The sequence below is a fragment of the Schistocerca nitens genome, chromosome 1, assembly GCF_023898315.1.
Source record: "Schistocerca nitens isolate TAMUIC-IGC-003100 chromosome 1, iqSchNite1.1, whole genome shotgun sequence".
NCBI lineage: Eukaryota > Metazoa > Arthropoda > Insecta > Orthoptera > Acrididae > Schistocerca > Schistocerca nitens.
This window is the reverse complement of record NC_064614.1, coordinates 1,249,753,820-1,249,777,063: the sequence shown is the minus strand read 5'-3', so window position 1 is coordinate 1,249,777,063 and position 23,244 is coordinate 1,249,753,820. Positions and strand designations below refer to the sequence as shown.

Below are 23,244 nucleotides of genomic sequence, written 5' to 3'. Positions count from 1 at the left end.
CTCTCATCGCTGAAAACGACACGTCTCCATTCGTCCCTCCATTCACGCCTGTCGCGACACCACTGGAGGCGGGCTGCACGATGTTTGGGCGTGAGCGGAAGACGGCCTAACGGTGTGCGGGACCGTAGCCCAGCTTCATTGAGACGGTTGCGAATGGTCCTCGCCGATACCCCAGGAGCAATAGTGTCCCTAATTTGCTGGGAAGTGGCGGTGCGGTCCCCTACGGCACTGCGTAGGATCCTACGGTCTTGGCGTGCATCCGTGCGTCGCTGCGGTCCGGTCCCAGGTCGACGGGCACGTGCACCTTCCGCCGACCACTGGCGACAACATCGATGTACTGTGGAGACCTCACACCCCACGTGTTGAGCAATTTGGCGGTACGTCCACCCAGCCTCCCGCATGCCCACTATACGCCCTCGCTCAAAGTCCGTCAACTGCACATACGGTTCACGTCCACGCTGTCGCGGCATGCTACCAGTGTTAAAGACTGCGATGGAGCTCCGTATGCCACGGCAAACTGGCTGACACTGACGGCGGCGGTGCACAAATGCTGCGCAGCTAGCGCTATTCGACGGCCAACACCGCGGTTCCTGGTGTGTCCGCTGTGCCGTGCGTGTGATCATTGCTTGTACAGCCCTCTCGCGGTGTCCGGAGCAAGTATGGTGGGTCTGACACACCTGTGTCAATGTGTTCTTTTTTTCATTTCCAGGAGTGTAGATGTCGAGGGACTGGCAGCTGCCTCTCAAAGTAAACATATGTGGAATATTGTGCTTAAATAGGCAGTATGGCTGATTAATTATTGCATGGATATAAGATAGAACATTCAATAGAAACTAGGTCTGTTCACATTTTTAAAAATATAGGTATTCCGGTGTATCGATATTTAAAAAAATTCATTACCGACCCTAGATGTATCGATGGAATGTATCGATATATCGACGGTGAAGCTACCCACGTGCTTGCCCATAAAAATATCGGCTGCACATTGTAAATATACTGACGGGTTTAGAACTCTGTATTTAAGCACTGATTTATTATTAGATATTCTTTACATCAACAAGCTTGCACCCTACCTATCCTCCTAAGAGCAATAAATGAAAGGAAAACTACACGCGTTCACTCTTGGCAATAATCACTTTGATAGCAATTGTAATTGCATATACGAGTAAGTGGCGTTAAGTGGCGTAATAGAAGGTGTCCGATGGGTCCTTCTTTCGGTATCGTGACATATCGGATTTGTCTGGTACACTTCATGTCGACTTCCCTGTTTTTCCATTTCCGCCAACGCCAGCGACCTAGCAGCTGGAGAGTCAAACTTGCTTGGCGAAGCTAAACGTCGCACTTTCTGTTGGTAACGCCGAGTGTCGATTACGTCAGAATTTCCTCTCACGCGTCTCCGTCTACCATACAGACAAATTATCTCATTTAGATTTTTGTTCATCATTTTCAGCAACTGTTTTTGAAGAATTCCGATGTGAAGAAATAGCAGGTGTGCTATTCCTTTAACATCCTCACTTCCCCCCCCCCCCCCACCGCCATTCAGTGGACATATACTTCCTTCACACAGTCAGAGAGACAGAGTGCACTTGGTGAAACCTCAAGAAGTAGTAAGACCCCTTCACACATTGAAAGTAAATTATGTTCTACTACAATTTCAAAAGAACAATTTCAGATATTTACCAGAAATTGTGAAGAAATATAATATAAAATAAAAACATCGGCACTCGACGTTGCCAATTTGATATCGGTATATCAGTGTTCAATATCGCTTGTACAAAAGCGATATTTTCACATGGGGTCTCGATATATCGATAAATCGTTATTATATCAACAGCACTACTACAAGTAGTCACATCCATAAAATATCTGTGAGTATGCGTATGACATAAAACTAATTGCAGGTAAGACAGATGCCATACTGAGATTTATTGGGAGAATAGGGAGAAAATGTGTCCCACTCATAAAAGCGGTAGCTTATAAAACCTTCGTTCTACCAGTATTTAAATATTGCTCGTCATTCTGGGATACGTACCAGATAGGGCTCAGACAGGAAATAGAGGAGACCCAAGGAATAGCAGCACGTTTCGTTACAGGTTCGTTTAGTATACGCGAAAGCGTCACGGAATGCTCAGCCAACTCCACTGGGAGATACTTCAAGAAAGACCCTCTGAATCACGTTGTGGTTTGCTGTAAAACGTCAAAAACTGACGGTCCTCGTATGGATATTTCAAAGAAAGATCGTGGACGTTAGATTGGAGAGACTCTAGCTTATATGGAGGCTTACTATTAATCGCTCTTTCCGCGAACAGTTCAGACTGGAAAATAGCAGAATGATACTGATACACGAAGTACTTTCTTAAACACACCATAAAGTGGCTTGGGTAGTATAGATGTAGATGCAGATATAGATTTAGAAAACAGATTGTAGTGATAACATTCGAAAGGCAAGGAAGGCAGTGCGACAGACCAGTCGCTTATACCATTGTTATTGAATCAGTACATCAAACCAACAGCAAAGATAACGAAGGAGAAATTTGGGAGAGCGGATGAGAGATACCGAGGAAGAGACGTAAATTTTAAGTATTGCCTATAACATTACAATTCCTGCAGAGACTCTCAAGGACAATGGAGTTCAGGTGACAGGAATGAGTAGTTATCCAGAAGAAAAGCCATAAGACACATGTCAGTAAAAGTACATTGTAGGTAATGGAGTCTAAGCAAAATGTATCAGGCAACGCTGGGCGAATTTGATTCGGAAATGAGGCCCTGAAAGTAGTATATGAGACTTGCTATTTGGACCGTAAAACAACTGACGGCGACAAAATATAACCATGCAGCCTGGGGGTAGAAAGGAACGGTTTTCTTAACGAAGGGAAACTGTTGATGTCGACTACAAATCCGGTTTACGAAGCGTTTACTGAAGGTATTTTTCTGCAGTTTAAGTACACAGAAGTACGGATGATTAAGAGTATACTCAACTCAACTACGACGCCACAGGAACATTCTTGAGATTATATCGACAATCGTGTAGCTAAAGAGGATCTACTGATTTAAACCTCGAAGGAAAGAGTTTCATGGCACAACTTCAAAACGTGAAGGGATAGGTCACCACCATACACCTATGGCATCGAGGAACATTAAATTTCTTAAATGTGGTAGGTGTGAAGGGTAAAAACATATGGTGAGAAGAAGGCTCGAATACACTCTTGACCATTTTCAGCTGAAAAAATACGGAATTTGTTGTGGGCGGCGTGGAATATTTCCGCTTGAGCGTATGTACACTACTGGCCATAAAAATTGCTACACCAAGAAAAAATGCAGATGATTAACGGGTATTCATTGGACAGATATATTTCACTAGAACTGACATGTGATTACATTTTCACGCAATTTAGGTGCATAGATCCTGAGAAATCAGTACCCAGAACAACCACCTCTGGCCGTAATAAGGGCCTTGAATCGCCTGGGCATTGAGTCAAACAGAGCTTCGATGGCGTGTACAGGTACAGCTGCCCACGCAGCTTCAACACGATACCACAGTACATCAGGAGTAGTGACTGGCGTATTGTGACGAGCCAGTTGCTAGGCCACCATTGAGCAGACGTTTTCAGTTGGTGAGAGATCTGGAGAATGTGCTGGCCAGGGTAGCAGTCGAACATTTTCTGTATCCAGAAAGGCCCGTACAGGACCTGCAACATGCGGTCGTGCATTACCCTGCTGAAACGTAGGATTTCGCAGGGATCGAATGAAGGGTAGAGCCACGAATCGTAACACATCTGAAATGTAACGTCCACTGTTCAAAGTGCCGTCAATGCGAAAAAGAGGTGACCGAGACGTGTAACCAATGGCACCCCATACCATCACGCCGGATGACAAGCCAGTATGGCGATGACGAATACACTCTTCCAATGTGCGTTCACCGCGATGTTGCCAAACACGGATGCGACCATCATGATGCTGTAAACAGAACCTGGATTCATCCGAAAAAATGACGTTTTCCATTCGTACGCCGAGGTTCGCCGTTGAGTACACCATCGCAGGTGCTCCTGTCTGTGATGCAGCGTCAAGGGTAACCGCAGCCACGGACTCCGAGCTGATAGTCCATGCTGCTGCAAACGTCGTCGAACTGTTCGTAAAGATGGTTGTTGTCTTGCAAACGTCCCCATCTGTTGACTCAGGGATCGAGACGTGGCTGCACGATCCGTTACAGCCATGCGGATAAGAGCCCTGTTACCTCGACTGCTGGTGATACGAGGCCGTTGGGATCCAGCACGGCGGTCCGTATTACCCTCATGAAGCAACCGATTCCATATTCTGCTAACAGTCATTGGATCTCGACCAACGCGAGCAGCAATGTCGCGATACGACAAACCGCAATCGCGATAGGCTACAATCCGACCTTTATCAAAGTCGGAAACGTGATGGTACGCATTTCTCCTCCTTCCACGAGGCATCACAACAACGTTTCACCAGGCAACGCCGGTCATCTGCTGTTTGTATATGAGAAATCGCTAGGAAACTTTCCTCATGTCAGCACGTTGTAGGTGTCGCCTTCGGCGCCACCCTCGTGTGAACGCTCTGAAAAGCTAATCATTTGTATATCATAGCAACTTCTTCCTGTTGGTTAAATATCGCGTCTGTAGCACGTCATCTTCGTGGTGTAGCACTTTTAATGGCCAGGAGTGTAGTTTCATTAAGTTCCGATGTGTGGTGGCACTATATGTAGCCTTTAAAATGCCATCTGTAAGGGAGTTGCGTTCCAAGCCCGAGAGCTTCCATTGTGTTCCTTTCATCCGAAAACATGACCATCAAAGATATTCTTAGCGCCAGCAGAATGTCTGCGGAGACCTGCAATTGATCAAAAGCGCGGTTAGTCGTTGGACGCGGTGCCTGTCATTATCGCAACAAAGTCGCACAAACCTGTCCCATCCATCGCGTGTCGGCTGGCCGCACACAGCTGTAGCTTCTGCAATGACGGAACGTGCGGACCCTCTCATTTGAGGTGATATACGGATCACAATCAAACATGTCGCTGTATAGCTAGACGACTGTGTTGGTAGTGCCGACACACTCGTCCACCATTTGGTGTAGTAGAAAGTGTGTGCCAGTTGGATTCCTCACGCCTAACGGAAGACCATAAAGTGAGACGACGGACCTTCTGTGCGTAATTGTTTGGGCGCTACGATTCGGATCGTCAAAACTGCAATCCACTGAGTGGCGCTACACTACTTCTCCGTCGGAGAAAAAGTTCAAAGCCACACTCTCCGCTGGGAAACTCACAGCGACGGTCTTCTCGGACTCTGAAGGGGTCATTCTGTTTTATGTCCACCGTCACCTGGGAAGCATATTGTGTTATCTACATCTACGTGGATATTCTGCAAATCTCATTTAAGTGCCTGGCAGAGGGTTCATCGAACCACCTTCACAATTCTCTATTATTCCAATCTCGTACAACGCGCGAAAAGAATGAACTCCTATATCTTTCCGTACAAGCTCTGATTTCCCTTATTTTATCGTGATGATCGTTCCGCCCTATGTAGGTCGGTGTCAACAAAATATTTGCGCATTCGGAGATGAAAGTTGGTGATTGTAATTTCGTAAGAAGATTCCGTCGCAACGATAAATGCCTTTCTTTTAACGATTTACAGCCCAAATTCTGTATCATTTCTGTGACACTCTCTCCCATATTTCGCGATAATACAAAACGTGCTGCCTTTGGTTCAAATGGCTCTGAGCACTATGGGACTCAACTTCTGAGGTCATTAGTCCCCTAGAACTTAGAACTAGTTAAACCTAACTAACCTAAGGACATCACAAACATCCATGCCCGAGGCAGGATTCGAACCTGCGACCGTAGCGGTCCTGCGGTTCCAGACTGCAGCGCCTTTAACCGCACGGCCACTTCGGCCGGCTCGTGCTGCCTTTCTTTGGACTTTTTCGATGTACCCCGTCAGTCCTACCTGGTAAGGATCCCACACCGCGCAGCAGTATTCTAAAGAGGTAGGCAGTCTGCTTAGTAGGTCTGTGACATTTTCTAAGTGTTCTGCCAATAAAACGCAGCCTTTGGTTAGCCTTCCCCACAACATTTTCTATGTGTTCTTTCCAATTTAAGTTGTTTGTAATTGTAATACCTAGGTATTTAGTTGAATTCACGGCTTTTCGATTCGACTGATTTTTCGTTTAACCGAAGTATAACGAGTTCCTTTTGGCACTCATGTGGATGACCTCACACTTTTCGTTATTTAGGGTCAACTGCAACTTTTTGCACCATTCAGAAATCTTTTCTAAATCGTTTTGCTGTTTGTTTTGATCTTCTGATGACTTTATTAGTCGATAAACGACAGCGTCATCTGCAAACAACCGAAGAAGGCTGCTCAGATTATCGTGTATATAGTTAAGGAACAGCAATTTGACTATAACACTCTTGGGGAACGCCTGAAATCACTTCTGTTTTACTCGATGAATTTCCGTCAGTTACTACGAACTGTGACCTCTCTGACAGGAAATCGCAAATCCAGTCACATAACTGAGACGATTTCCATAAGCACGCAATTTTACTACTAGCCGCTTGTGTGGTGCAGTGTCAAAAGCCTTCCGGAAATCCAGGAATACAGAATCGATTTGATATGCCTTGTCAATAGCACGCAGCACTTCATGTGAATAAAGAGCTAGTTGTGTTTCACAGGAACGATGTATGTTGACTGTGTGCCAATAGACCGCTTCCTTCGAGGTAATTCATAATGTTCGAACATAATATATGTTCTAAAATCCTGCTGCATATCGACGTTAACGATATGGGCCTGTGATTTAGTGGATTACTCCTACTACCTTTCTTAAATATTGGTGTAACCAGTTCAACTTTCCAGTATTTGGATACGGATCTTTCGTCGAGCGAACGGTTGTATACGATTGTTAATGTATTGCTAATGTATCAGCATACTCCGAAAGGAACCTAATTGGTATACAGTCTCGACCAGAACACTTACTTTTATTAAGTGATTAGAGTTGCCTCACTACTCCGGGGATATTTACTTCTGCGTTACTCATGTCGGCAGGCTTTTCCCCATTCGAATTCTGGAATATTCACATCGTCTTCTTTTGTGAAGGCATTTCGGAAGGCTGTGTTTAGTAAATCCTCAGTAAACTGAAGAAACGAGTTTAGCGTGTACGTCGCCATAAACTTGCAAACAAACTTCTCCTTTTCTATGACAACGCGAAGCTTAACGCAATTCTGCTCACCCGAGAGGATTTCACGAAACCATTGGACTGTTTTCCACCCTACGACCTTAATCTCGTGCCCTTGACTTCCATATGTTTGGCTCAATGAAGGACCCACTCCGTGTAAATCAGTACGTGAATTATGAAGAGGTCATTGATGCAGCAAAACCGACGTCGACCAGCAGAGTGGTATACCGTGCAGGCATACAAGCCTTTCCAGTAAGGCGGCGTAGGAGCGTCTTGTGCACGCAGATTAAGCTGAAAAACAGGGTTTTGTAGAGTGGGGAATAGTATAGTGTGTTGAAATCCTGAATAAAACCAACCTGATTTATAAAAAGAAATGTTGCATCACTCACTGACCGCCCATTTTACGATACATTAAAATGATCTACATCTACATCCATACTCCGCAAGCCACCTGACGGTGTATGGCGGAGGGTACCTTGAGTACCTATGTCGGTTCTCCCTTCTATTCCAGTCTCGTATTGTTCGTGGAAAGAAAGATTGTCGGTATGCCTCTGTGTGGGCTCTAATCTCTCTGATTTTATCCTCATGGTCTCTTCGCGAGACATACATAGGAGGGAGCAACTTACTGCGTGACTCTTCAGTGAAGGTATGTTCTCGAAACTTCAACAAAAAGCCCGTAGCGAGGTTCTGAGCGTCTCTTTTGCAGTGTATTCCAATTGAGTTTATCTACCATCTCCGTAACGCTTTCGCGATTACTAAATGGTCCTGTATCGAAGCGCGCTGCTCTCCGTTGGATCTTTTCTATCTCTTCTATGAACCCTATCTGGTACGGATCCCACATCGGTCAGCAGTATTCAAGCAGTGGGCGAACAAGTGTGCTGTAACCTACTTCCTTTGTTTTCGGACTGTATTTCCTTAGGATTCTTCCAATGAATCTCAGCCTGGCATCCGCTTTACCGACGATTAATTATATATGGTAATTCCATTATAAATAACTCCTAATGGCTACTCCCAGATAATTTATTGAATTTACTGCTTCCAGCTGCTCACCTGCTATATTGCTGACCTGTTACATTTAAGGTTAGCTGTCTTGGTAATCACAGTATTCTATGAGGAGTATTCAGAAAGACTTAGCCATAGTTCCTCAGTTCTATGGAGTGTTATCTATTTTATGAAGGTAAGCAACTGAGAGTACAGACTAACGTTGGTGTATCGTGTTGCAGAGCTCACAGACGAGCTACTCGCTGCACAGTGCCTCGTCTTCTTCGTAGCGGGCTTCGAGACATCGTCGACCACAATGAGCTTCTGCATCCACGAACTGGCAGTCAACCCGCATATCCAGGACCGCCTCAGGGATGAAGTCGACAGCGTGCTCAGCAAACATGGAGGGCAGGTGACGTACGAAGCGGTGCACGAGATGTCCTACCTCGACATGGTGGTCGCAGGTAAGGGGAATTCTACCACCGACATTAAATACACTCATGGAAAAATGAAAAGCTTACAGTTTACACCTGTAAACACGAGACAAGTGAGAACAGTCTCCAGATGGTTGTTAGTGTTCTTATCCCACCCTTCCGCAGGAAATGGTGAAGATGGCTGTTGTCGAAATGTTGCGGTTTCTAAACTCTGGGGACCGACTGGAAACACGAGAGCTTTTCTTTCATACTTGGGAACACAACATTTGCAGCGGAACTGATAGACAGCAGTTAAGATCATGACCCGAAGCTCTGTGCCATAAACGTATACGAGATCATTTCTCAGTCAGGCTCATCACAAGTTTGAACCTGTCCTCCATGTTTTACTACCTTGAGCTGTTTTTTTTTCATTTCTTTCTAGGTGCCACAAGAAACGTTTTCTTTAAGCTGTTTTGTATATTCCTGTCTTCACAGCGACAGGGTTAACCTGGTGCCGGAATATAATAATGTGTCCCACCCTATGGTAACAGTCTCCCATACATTTATTTCGTCACCGATCCCGGAAAACTCCATTGCTTCTTATTTCATTACATCTTTTAGTGTCACATTTGAAATGCTCCAAGTTTCTTCTTCTCCTGGCAACTGATAGTACGACTTCCAGTTCTATCCGATGTTACCTTTATTTACTTAAATCCAAGTCCAAAAAGCACCAAACACAACATAATACCGAGACTACAGTCTAATGTTAAGCTAGAGAATTTCATACTTCGCGAATCCAAGGTTCCGCAGCAAGGGCATTTGCTGTAAACAAATCTACTATGTCAGAGGGCTTGCTCAGATTACCGTAAACCAACAAAAGTTCAGAGTCGTGTCTTGAACCACATACACAAAATTTATCGCCACTGGCGACCCACACCTTCAGATTAACCTTTCCGCTCGTCTCTCCTGTTCTCAAACTGTTGACAGCCACCCAAGTCCCGTATCGGAGACCGCAGCCTCATGGCAATTTCTCTTTTGCTGTCCACAATCCACCAGGGGGCTTTGCTCTCCACATCTCATACCGACGGGCTATTGCGGAAGCTGAAAGAGGAAACGTTTTCTCGATTTCCATCGTTGTGGATAAGCAACAGTCCCAAACAATCGATTACTCGCATTCGTTTCTTGTCTCTTCTTTTCAGTCTCTCATGCTACATGTCTTGTTACAACTGGAGTCGTTGTTCCCCATAGCAGAAATATCGTGTTGACTGGAGTACGGCGCAGGCTTCTGTGACTGCGTAACCTGTCCCGTGAAGAGACACGCCCACGTGGTTAGCGTGAGCAGAGTTCCTCGGCGTACTCTACAGTAGAGGAACACAGACCGAGCGCGGGTGGGCAGCAGCGGTTGGGCTGCACTTCCCGCGTCGTGTTTGTCAGTTTGAGTAGGATACCGGTTTCTGGTGCATACCTTCTATCGGGTGTCGCTTATAAGTTAGGGCACGGTACACTTTCAGCCCCAGGTATCAGAGGTGAATGCAGTGACTTAAACTGCATCAGCTCTCTACTTGCTTCCTTGGTGCGTAGATCGAAGCCGCATATGAGTTCAATACGGGTTGGGTTTGGTGCGGTTGTCGTCATAGTGGATAGCAAGTCCTTTGAGAGCACGCGTTAGCTTGGACTCTACTATTTTAACTGTCGGTTCTTTATGACCGATAGCTGTGGCGTCTGCGTAGATGAAGAACTGGGTTACAGTGTTGAATGGCTGATAGTTACAACATATGTTTTGCAAATATCAGATCCAGCACATTTCCTTATGGAACGCCATTCTTCTGCGTTCTCCATCGGCTCTTTTTGCCCCTCAGTTTGACAATAAATCGTCTGTTCTGCAGCAGAGACTGATTAAACTGTATCAGTTCTTAGTTGTGAACAGCTTCCTGGTTTCTTGTTATTTATGGTATCACAAGCAGCTCTAAGATCGATAGAAGCAAATCCTCTTACCTGCTTCCTTTCACACCCTTCCTCGATGTGCTGGGTTAAATGATGTATCCATTATTTGACTGAAATTATATGAAACCTGTCATTTAATAATCTTCCAGCCGACAGAATCAAAATTTCGATTGAAAACCATTCTCTGAATAATTTTAAACAAATGGTACATAAGTGAGACCGGTCTGGACTTCTTGGTGAATCGTTCTTTGCTTGGTTTGCTTTGGTTGCCTTGCTACAGATCTTCGAGATTATCATTGTAGACCACTGTTCATCAGTTTCAGGGCCGAGATTCCTTATTTTCTCCGATCTCATGTGATTTGAGCCTTCATATTTGATGCTTTACATCATAGGCATCAGATACCAGACGAACCTTATTGAAGAAAATAATCTCTGATTTCTTCTTTGCTTCAGTCATCGTAGCTTTGCTCACTAAATGAGAGAATTCTTCCCAATTTCCGCAAATGTATCGTCCCCAACGCTTAAGCAATCCGTTATTATCGTACCATCGCCCTCCATCACATTCGTATTTGCGCTGCTTATCTTTCAGTTACGTACCATGTTAAGTATGCATTCCGTCGCATTCAAAGAATCTTCGAAGTCTATCTTAGAATCTACTGGGAGTGCTGTGTCGCCTGCAAACCTTAGTATTCGAGTGTGTCCTCCGTGCTGTACTTTTAATACTTTTCCTAAATTCCCTTTCAATTGTTCCATCGATTCACAGACTTGCAGGTTGAACAACCACGGTGATCCACTCCACCCTGCTTTAAACAGAGTGATCATTAATAAAACCCGAGCGGTTCTAGGCGCTTCAGTCTGTAACCGCGCCACCTCTACGTTCACAGGTTCGAATCCTGCCCAGGGCATGGATGTGTGTGATGTCCTTAGGTTAGTTAGGTTTAAGTAATTCTAAGTTCTAGGGGACTGATGACCTCAGATGTTACGTCCCATAGTGCTCAGAGCCATTCGAATTAATAAAACCGACAAACTGCAGGGACGGTAAAGGTGGCTTTGTCGGTAAAGAGGACTGATGATAGAAATCACATAATTATGATGGTCTGGTGGAAAAGCTATCGACAAAATCCTTTCTGTGGAGGGAGACCCGCTGCTGATAATCCTTGCTCTCTTTGCAGGTGATAGGGATAGTAGCAGTTGTCGTGCAGGATACACATAATCCAACTTTGTCTTACACCATGTCAGTGGCCCACTTCCCTGGGGCTTGTTCTAGGGTTCGTCTCAATATCCTGTAGTCCGCCGCCTTCATGCAGCTTCGTCTGTCTGAGGAGCCACGAGCACAGAAATGCGAAAAAAGATCTTGAAATACAAATGTTTTTGGATAGGGTCTGCCTTTAGCAAAACACAATTTTGTTTTTTAACTCAAACATGTTTCACTGCAGTTGCAGCGTCTTCAGTGATCTTTTATTTTCCATCTGATAAAGATAAAGAGTGTTCTTTGTTGTTTGTATACATGTAGATATTAGTTTTCAAATCGTAATTACAGATATTTGAAAAGACACATAAATTACGAGTTCATACCTTTTTACCACATGGTGTGGTTTTTCTGATGTGTTGTTTTTCTACAGTGACCTTTTTGTTGCACAATTTGTCATCTGCAACCACTTATACTTTAAAGTAGACAAATTGTTTAAGCCAAAATTACGATTTGAAAACTTGCTATTTCTATACGTGAAATTATTTAATTCTATTTGCGAGTGTCTATTTACATAATGTTTCACTTACATTTTCCATTTAATCATCTTCAGTGTATATTGAGTTGCCACTGTCACTATCACTGTAACTGTTTCATTGCATTACCAGCTGTAAGAACAAATATGACGGGCAGTGGAACAATTGAAGGTGTAAAAGCAAGATGGATGACAGTGGAACAGTTGAAAGAGTTCCTGGCAGTTGTTCTGAATCTTTCAGAGGTGTCTGGGATTTTTTTCTTGTGTGTGTGTGTGTGTGTGTGTGTGTGTGTGTGTGTGTGTGTGTTTGTGAATGTGTGTGTGTGAAAAGGGACAGAGAGAGGGAGAGAGTGAGGGTGACAGTTGGTTTAAGGATTTATTTTATTTTGTTTTATTTTACTTTATTTCATGTGTGTGTGTGTTTGTGTGTGGGAGGGGCTGATATGGTTTTGGGGGAAGGGGGGGGGGGAGAGCTCTACTGGTTGGTTTTGTCTAATAATTCCTTGAGGGCAGAGAACAGAGTACCACTGCAGAGAGCTGGATATTCATTTATCACTTTGTTGCCCTCCACTGTGGCTTTTTGTGTTTGTCTGTGCTTGTGTTGGGTGTCCTTAGTTTTCACTGTGTTGAGTTGTCTGTCCTGTAGGCTATTTTTACCCCTTGTTTTTTGAGTAGTTTGCCTATTTTGTGGACTGCTTTGTTGTTGTAGGTGAGAGTGAACCACCTGTTTCTCATGGTGGGTGTTTCCTGTTCTGGTATTTACCAACTAACATACCAGGACTGCAAAGCAGTTTATATAGGGTAGACAAGCAGAAACTTTAATACCAGATACACAGCACTCAGAAGAGCATTAAAAAGCAACAGCTGTCATTCCACATTTGCTGAACACCTCTTGGACAAGAAACATAACCCAACAAACGTCAATATGGATTAGAAAATTCTGAAATGCAACAACAGCCCCCCTGCAAAGCTGATAATTGAAGAAAATTATCAGATACAAAAAGCCACAGTGGAAGGCAAAAAAGTGATAAATGAATACACAGCCCTTTGCAATGGCACTCAGTTCTATGCCCTCGAGGAATTATTAGACAAGACCAAGCAATAAAGCTCTCACCCCCACCCCGCACCCCACCATCCAACCCCCCCAAAGCCACACAAACATACACACACACACAGAAAAAATAAAATAACATAAAACAAAAAAATAAATCCCTATACCTACTGCCACCCTCTCTCTCTCCCTCTCTCTCTCCCTTTTCACACACCCACCCACCCACCCACCCACCGACCCCCCCCACACACACACGCAGACATACATACATAAAAAAAATCCTAAACCTACTGTCACCGTCATTCTCTCTCTCTCTCTCTCTCTCTCTCTCTCTCTCTCCCTTTTCACACAGACACACACTACACACACACACACACACACACACACACACACAAAAGAAAAGAAAATCACAGACACCTCTGAAAGATTCAGAACAACTGCCAGGAACACCTTCAACTGTTCCTCTGTCAGCCATCTTGTTTTTACACCTTCAATTGTTCCACTACTCGCCATGTTTGTTCCTACAGCTGGTAAAGTAGTGAAACAGTTACAGCGACAGTGGCAACTCAGTATATAGTGTTTGACAGTGATGAAGATGATTAAAAGGAAAATGTAACCGAAACATTATGTAAATAGACACACACACAGAATTAAATAATTTCAGGCACAGAAATAACAGTTTTTCAAATCGTAATTTTGGGTTAAACAATTTGTCTACTTTAGGGTATAAGTGGTTGCAGATGACAAACTGTGCAACTAAACGGTCACTGTAGAAACACAACACGTCAGAAAAACCACACCATGTGGTAAAAAGATATGAATTCGTAATTTATGTGTCTTTTCAAGTATCTGTAATTACGATTTAAAAACTAATAGCTACATGTATACAAACAACAAAGAACACTTTTTATTTTAACAGATGGAAAATAAAAGCCCATTGAAGATGCTGCAACTGTAGTGAAACATGTTTGGGTTAAAATACAAAACTGTGTTTTGCTAAAGGCGCACCCTATCCAAAAACATAGTATTCTTAAAGCAAACACGGAAGAAAAGAGATTCAACCCCAAGATGATTATTACAGCTTGAAATGTTGTGCGATGTGGTCGGTGTTGGTGAGTGTGCTTGTTTCGGTACAGCCGTGCTGCCTCACGGCCGTTTCCATCTGTTTGACAGTACACAAACACCACCTCGGTTTGTTCCCGACACAAATACGGGACCCTTCTGCTGATTATGGTATGCTGCGTCAATGACACAACCTGTAACACACAAGGAACACAAGGCATGTGGTCAGAGGAAGTGTTATTCACCAACGCGTTGTTGCGTTCGCAACAGATAACACAAGAATGGCAATCTACCAACGGTGCAGCACATACATTCGATGGTACTGGTAGCTCTTTCTGTTATTAAGGTGAATTTAATATTTGCTTTGCTAGTCGCTTTGACTGTCTTGTTAAAACGACAGTTAGTTTGGGGGCAAGTATTCTCTCTATGTGTCAGTACTGGTTAGGGATACTGGCAATTAAAGAGGAGTTGTTTTTTAAAAATACATATTTATTTTCGAAATGGGCAAAAAAAGGAATTTACATTCAACTGACAAATCAGGTTTCGATCTGGTTACCAAATTATTCATCCTAATAGATATGGAACCTCACAACCACTCGCATGCTATTAGTGCAACACTGGGCGTCCTCCCAGAACTACGTGATATCATGAGCAACGTAAGCAAAGTTATTATGTCTGGCCACCTGTCTGAGGTTAACGAAGCAAACATCAACAAACTATTTCGTTGGTCACAGCTGCTGAAAACCCACAAACCGTTGGGCGACATGTAACTCAATGAATTTAAATTGTCAGTTGTTGTTAAGTCATTCATCAATTAGCAACGCACAGGAAAGGGGTTCAAAATAACACATGCCTGACACTGCCATGCGAACTTGGGGGGGGGGGGGGCAGCTAATTGAACGCTGTCAAAACTACAGCAAATTATTTTTATGAATTATTTTCACTAGACTCGAAATTTATTTACAACGAACTCTTCGTCCAACAAATGTTTACAGTGATCACACCAATAGCACCAAGCAGATAACTGCCTGCGCACCAGTGGTGGGAAAATACGGTTGCACTTCAGTTGCAGGAATCACAACAGAACGGGTAAAATACTTACGTCAAATGTGGGAAGCCTCACTCATTTCCTTTCGATCTAATTCTTAGTGTAAATAATTCGCACCGGTAGCTCATTAAGAGTCTGTTAGTCTATAGCACAGCAAAATGATAGTTACAGGAGAGAGGACTCTGACTGCAAAGAAATCAACAAAAATCATTAAAATTCGCAGCAGCTAACGGCGGAAACATATGATTGAACACCACTCACAGAGAAGTCTGCGTTAAATCCCTGAAACCCCTAGACAAAAATTTTGTAGTCTTATTTATACGCAATTCAACAAACTGTTACCATAAGAAAACACACCTGTAAGTATAATATGGACATAGTGAAACCGACACATCACAAATGGTGAGAACACATTGCCAAGTTCCACATATAAAGAACAACATTATAAAATTTCACACAGAACAACAGCACTGCACGTGAAATTAGAGCGCAGACTGACGGCTCGCAATCGACCCGGAGTCTCCTCTTTATCATTTATTTTCTCAAAATAACACAGTTAACACATCTCTTACAGTTTCCGTTACTACAGTGGTAATCTGTCACTAACCAGCAAATTCTGCTACCTCTGTGTGTACCTCTGTGTGGTACGTCCACACACTTCGCCACCCAGTCCATTTACTGCAATATGGCGGAACCGCAGTACCGACAGTTTCTCGTCCAAACTCCATGGAGCAGGTACGTTCTTATGGGCTGTGAGCAATCTGCCCACCTAGGTTAGTGCTGCCTCAGTTTGTTCCCACTATCTATTGTTAACTCTAAGCTTTCCTGTCTTTATTTCATCTTGTGCTCATGTACTCAAACATAACCTCACAAGAATGGAAATGAATACAAGGAGAAGGAATGTGATATATTGGTTCATCTTTCTGTCCATTAAGCATAGTATATTAATAAAAGAAGGATATTTTAGATATCATTCAATGGTATCAAATTAGGATTGTATGAAAGTACTAAATGGAGCGTAACTAATAGTTTCGCTTCAAATGAAGTTTATCATGCCATACGTGTTGTGCTTCTGTTATTTCTAAGGTATGTTTAGTGGCCTGCCGGCAGGAGTGGCCGTGCGGTTCTAGGCGCTACAATCTGGAGCCGAGCGACCGCTATGGTCGCAGGTTCGAATCCTGCCTCGGGCATGGATGTGTGTGATGTCCTTAGGTTAGTTAGGTTTAATTAGTTCTAAGTTCTAGGCGACTGATAACCTCAGAAGTAAAGTCGCATGGTGCTCAGAGCCATTTGAACCATTTAGTGGCCTGAAAAATGTACATATATGCGTTAACACTATTTTGTTTTACAAATTGTGCATTGTACATTGAAATTCTCATTTTACAAAGGTTTGAAGATCCTCTTCTCGTTCTTCAGTGTTTCCGATTTAAAAACTGTGTTATTTTGGAAATCAGCCTGAGACAAACACAATTAGTTTATTTTTATATTTCACCAGACATGTTTCGACACCAATGTGTCATCTTCTGTGGGTTAAATTTTTATTTTCTGTAAAGTACAACATCACATTTGTAATAATTTAATTACTTTAAGCCTAAGAAATACAATATTTACAATTTGCTTCGTTTTTTTGGGCACTCACCTTAAAATTACATCGCTAATTGAACTATAATATTAAGCCGCGTGGGATTAGCCGAGCGGTCTCAGGCGCTGCAGTTATAGATTGTGTGGCTGGTCCCGGTAGAGGCTCGAATCCTCCCTTGGGCTTGGGTGTGTGTGTTCGTTTTCGTCCTGTTTTGACAGAATGTCATCTGCAAACTAGCCATGAACAGAAATTACTGCTTATTTGTGGAGAGCTGTTTTGGGGTTAGAGGTTATGTACGTTTCTGTACTTACATTTTACGTCCTGTTTCGTGTCCCTGGTTGGTGTCTCAATTAGCTACTATCTAGTGCATTGCTTTTATCAGTTCTTCATAAATTTCCGCTCACTACTTCACCTCAAATGCACTTACACAAAATGTGGCGAAATGTGATCTGAGCCGACACTTCTGGCAATACGCTCAGTGAGATGTGTCATGTATTGTCGTTGCTCACTTGTTCATCGTTGGTCTTGTGTGTGTTATGGCGCTGATTTTGAATATGTGTGTGTGTGTGTGTGTGTGTGTGAGAGAGAGAGAGAGAGAGAGACAGACAGACAGAGAGACAGATAGAGAGAGAGGGAAGAGGGAGGGAGAAAGAGGGGTGGAAGAGAGAGAGAGAGAGAGAGAGAGAGATGGAAAGAGAAGTGGGGAGAGAACCAAGAAAATAGAAGTTCTTTTTTATCTGTTGTGTTTCTTGTAACGAGTCACCTTTGTATAGTTCGCTGAGTGTTCATTGCTGTTCATTGAGTGTTCATTGCTAGTTTGCAGATGTCATGCTGCCAAAGAAACGACAAAAACAAGCACTAAAATAGATGTTTAATAATACAGTTCAATTATCGATGTAATTTTAAGGTGAGTGCCCAAACAAAATGAAGCAAATTGCAAATATTGTATTTCTTAGGCCTACAGTAATTAAATTATTACAAATGTGATGTTGTACTTTAAGAAAATAAAAATTTAATCCCCAGAAGATGACACATTGGAGTCGAAACATGTCTGGGGAAATATAAAAGTAAAGTAATTGTTTTCAGAATTTAAAGTAATTGTGTTTGCATAAGGTTGATTTCCAAAATATCCCAGTTTTTACATTGAGATTATAAATAAACACTTCAGTCATTTTGAAATTTTTTATGACAACATAATAGTTTCAATTTCTATTTACAGATTTCATAGGTTTTTCCCTACACGCTTTATTGTTTAGGTTTTATTACTCTTCTTCTGTTCGTGTTCATACAAAATATCATTAACACAGTAAGAGGAAATAAAGCCGTTTTCTTCATGTTACGTTTTGATTTATGTAGCCAACTGTTGAATGTTATTGCCAAGTATAGAACACGTGTTTATGATATCAGCGTTCTGTGAATGTCTGTGTGTGCTTAAATTTATTTGAATAATATTTGCTTTACTATAATTAGGTGTGTGCAAGCTTACTGCTTTTATTATTACTATTATTATTCACTTTTTAAAAATTATTTTACGAATGAGTATGAGACAGAATTTGTATTTATTTTAGGCCGAAATACAAGCTTACACAGCCACGTGCTCACACACACACACACACACACACACACACACACACACATAGAGAGAGAGAGAGAGAGAGAAATCACCGAGATAACTGTTTATTAGTAACAGAACTGTTTATATCCCCAATGTAGAAAGTACAATATCTAAGATGAAATAATGTAAATTACGAATATGGTCATATTTCAGGTCAATAGAGATGTCTTTTGAATAACAACCCGTCAAGTGTGACACGAGAAAATTCGTTGCATTCATCCGTAATTAGACGGATCCCAACTGATAATTATGAAGGGAATACATTTTTAATTATAAGTGAATGTGAATATAACCTAATGTAGTGTTTCTATAATTAATGTTGCTACTTGATACTTTCAGCAGTACAATCTATCTCGGAACCACTAGTAACAGTATGGTTATTTATATAGCAGACCAATCAAGACTCTGCTATCGTAATATTCAGCATCGCAAATATGATGAATTATTGCATCTGATTTACTTCAAAACCTTTTGAAGCTGATACTGAACAATCTTACCAGCAGGGCAAGATGTTGACAGTTGCAGGCGGTCCTGGAGCCATTCAATAACTCTCACTGTAGACTATGACTCCAGGGTTAATACTCGGAAAGGAGTTTCAAATCCTGGTGCAAGAGTCTGTTGCTTCCCGTGAGACATCAAGCAGAGGGTTGAAAATCCATCACTGTTCGGAACTCAAGTGAAAGATTTATTACACACTCTTTCTATAATAGCTATTTATCATAATATTTTGACTCCAAGATGTGAATTCCAGTTGTCACTAAAGGTCACATTATACAGGCCTTTAGCTTCACCAGCGTATATACAGACAATATTTCTCTGTGTAAAATTACATTAATGCTTAATTTGAAGTATTACATAAATGCAGCAGATCAGTAATTTGAAAGGTGAAACATTAGCTTTTTTTATGTATCTGAATTTCTGCTGACGAAGAGATCCGTAAATAATTTTCAGAAGCATTAACTTATGTGGATCAGCGTTAGTCATTACTGACTGCTTATCTGCAATTCATAAATACTTTGCCGTGTTTGTTTCTGCTATTTGACTCGTATTGCATCCTTAAGGTTTCACAATCTTAATAGAACTTGAGGAACTGAACGAATGAATGAATGGCGTGAGTAACTTTCTGACTAAGCCTTTACTTAAATATCTAAATAAAACCGATCTATGCAATGTCTTGACTCTGAGAAAGGTAACACACAACATATTTTAACGGTAGCCAAAATAGTTGTTATTGGCAATATGTCACATTCTTTGAAACTTTGTATGTTGAACATTTAAGGAGCTGTTTTATAGTGGTGTCATATACAAGACAAATCAGCATTTTCGGATTGCATTACATAAAAACCTGAACTGTGAGGATGAAGTCGTGACTTCCGAATTTATGCTGGCACAACAAAAACTATTATTATTATTTTTTTCTCTATTTTTCGCATATGGGTGGTTTAACGAAATCGCTTTTATTTTCGTTAAAGATAGTATAATAGTTATTATTGCTTTTAGTTACTTAATTTGCCTCTCTCTTTAACTGTCTTCTGTAAGTGTGAACTTTGTTGTAGAACCTCTCTCTTATTTACGTGTGGTAATAAAAAAATTCACTTTCAAAAGAATTACGTACATTTAAGAATTACGTGAACTCATATTAACTGATTAAGCATATTTAGTTGAGAATTAAATCCTTTACATAATCCGGCCTTGGCACACATTTTCTAAATGCAGTGGTTTTTTTTTTTTTTGTTAAATATTTACTGAATTCTACCCCGGCGTTAGCTATGGAACACAAGATTATCTCTATTAGCAGAAAATGGTTAATTATTGCCAAGCCGACATTTAATTATCGCTGATCAAACCTACTTCGCTATACATTTAAGTTATTTGAATGAACCAAAATTGTTAAATTTCAATGTTAACTAACATTAACTATTCGCCTACGAATGCACAAACGTATAATTAGTTTAAAAATTCATCAGTCTCAGGATCACTGTAAAAGAAGAATATTTTCTTAATTCACTGTTAATTTTTATCTGTTCCCGATTTACGGGTTTGGTTGATTTTTCCTTTAGGGGAACAATTTTTTAAATGTGCCGCCGCTGCAAATCGATCGGTCGCGGCACAGCCAAGCAACACCGCTAAAAATGCTGAAAATTCTTTAAAGAAATTTTATAGATGACATGGGCAAGCTAATTTACATTAATAATACACACTTTTGATAAATTCTGATATATTTAGATCCAACAATAATTCAACTCACATTAATCTGTAACGCCTCCTCTAATGGCGGCTAAATCTAGACAGAGACAAAAGAAGTCTACCCATTCATAAATCGGTTCGACACAGCTTCCTCTCGCATTCAGCTCTACACAGAGAAGACCAAAGAATACGCTGTACATGGTTCTTTTATACTACTGCTGACTATTAACATTTCTTTGTAATTTGACAATATTATTCTCCTCTGGCTAAATTTTACATCTCTGTTATCGCAGATACTGACACATTTCACAATCACATAATAAATATAGAAAAATTACTATCCTAAATACAGAGAGAATATTACTACAAAAATATTACGATAATAACAAATGTCTTTTACACAAAATTCAGTAATATATTTTGTTCAATAATTACGGTATATACAACTTGCTCAGAGCGGCGTATATGGTGCAAATAAACTCTTGTTCATTAATATCGTGAGTTTTCCAAGGAACGTTACAGTGGTAATAATAAGATTTAAAATTGTATGATTTTCTTATTTACAGAGACACTCCGGAAGTACCCTCCTGTGACGGAGTTGGACAGAATCTGCACAGTGGCGTACACCATTCCAGGCAGCAATGTCAAGATAGAGGAGGGGACCAAGCTTCTCATTCCGGTCTACGCCATACACCACGACCCCAAGTACTACCCGGACCCGGAAAAGTTTGACCCGGAACGCTTTACGGAAGAGCGAAAGGCGTCCCGCCATCATTTTGTTTACCTGCCTTTCGGTGAGGGACCCCGTATCTGCATAGGTAAGGGCTTCGCGTTGTGCACCTAATTTTAAATACAGGGCTATTACAAATGATTGAAGCGATTTCATAAATTCACTGTAGCTCCATTCATTGACATACGGTCACGACACACTACAGATACGTAGAAAACTCATAAAGTTTTTTTCGACTGAAGCCGTACAAAATGGCGACAGGAGCCGAGAAAGCGTATGTCGTGCTTGAAATGCACTCACATCAGTCAGTCATAACAGTGCAACGACACTTCAGGACGAAGTTCAACAAAGATCCACCAACTGCTAACTCCATTCGGCCATGGTATGCGCAGTTTAAAGCTTCTGGATGCCTCTGTAAGGGGAAATCAACGGGTCGGCCTGCAGTGAGCGAAGAAACGGTTGAACGCGTGCGGGCAAATTTCACGCGTAGCCCGCGGAAGTCGACGAATAAAGCAAGCAGGGAGCTAAACGTACCACAGCCGACGGTTTGGAAAATCTTACGGAAAAGGCTAAAGCAGAAGCCTTACCGTTTACAATTGCTACAAGCCCTGACACCCGATGACAAAGTCAAACGCTTTGAATTTTCGGTACGGTTGCAACAGCTCATGGAAGAGGATGCGTTCAGTGTGAAACTTGTTTTCAGTGATGAAGCAACATTTTTTCTTAATGGCGAAGTGAACAGACACAATGTGCGAATCTGGGCGGTAGAGAATCCTCACGGATTCGTGCAGCAAATTCGCAATTCACCAAAAGTTAACGTGTTTTGTGCAATCTCACGGTTTAAAGTTTATGGCCCCTTTTTCTTCTGCGAAAAAAATACAGGACACGTTTATCTGGACATGCTGGAAAATTGGCTCATGCCACAACTGGAGACCGACATCGCCGACTTCATCTTTCAACAGGATGGTGCGCATTTCTTAAACACGAGATTGGAAAACCGATGGATCGGTCGTGGTGGAGATCATGATCAGCAATTCATGTCATGGCCTCCACGCTCCCGACTTAACCCCATGCGATTTCTTTCTGTGGGGTTATGTGAAAGATTCAGTGTTTAAACCTCCTCTACCAAGAAACGTGCCAGAACTGCGAGCTCGCATCAACGATGCTTTCGAACTCATTGATGGGGACATGCTGCGCCGAGTGTAGGAGGAACTTGATTATCGGCTTGATGTCTGCCGAATCACTAAAGGGGCACATATCGAACATTTGTGAATGCCTAAAAAAACTTTTTGAGTTTTTGTATGTGTGTGCAAAGCATTGTGAAAATATCTCAAATAATAAAAGTTATTGTAGAGCTGTGAAATCGCTTCAATCATTTGTAATAACCCTGAATAAAAATATGGTGATGCATCAGGAATTGATTGAAAAGAATATAGAAAAAAACCAAACAATCAAGTAATATTTCAAGTCCTTTAAGAGCCTTCTGTTATGAAAAAAATCATACTTTGCAACAAAATGTAAATCTGCCAAAGCATATTTACTAAACACAGCCTTCCGAAATGCCTTCACAAAAGAAGACGAAGTAAATGTTCCAGAATTCGAATCGAGAACAGCTGCCAGCATGAGTAACGTAGATGTAAATATCCTCGGAGTACTGAGGCAACTCAAATCACTTAATAAAGCAAGTCTTCTAGTCCAGACTGTATACCAAGTAGGTTCCTT

The 23,244-nt window shown here is 41.8% G+C and overlaps 1 protein-coding gene across 1 annotated transcript in view; it reads left to right on the top strand.

The window, feature by feature from the left end:
* LOC126239809 (probable cytochrome P450 6a13) overlaps positions 1-23,244 on the top strand; it is a 112,129-nt gene that overhangs the window by 77,267 nt on the left and 11,618 nt on the right. The window contains exons 5-6 of the mRNA XM_049947886.1: positions 8,409-8,630; positions 21,359-21,610. Coding sequence (XP_049803843.1) covers positions 8,409-8,630; positions 21,359-21,610 — 474 coding nt within the window. The remainder of the gene's footprint in view (positions 1-8,408; positions 8,631-21,358; positions 21,611-23,244) is intronic.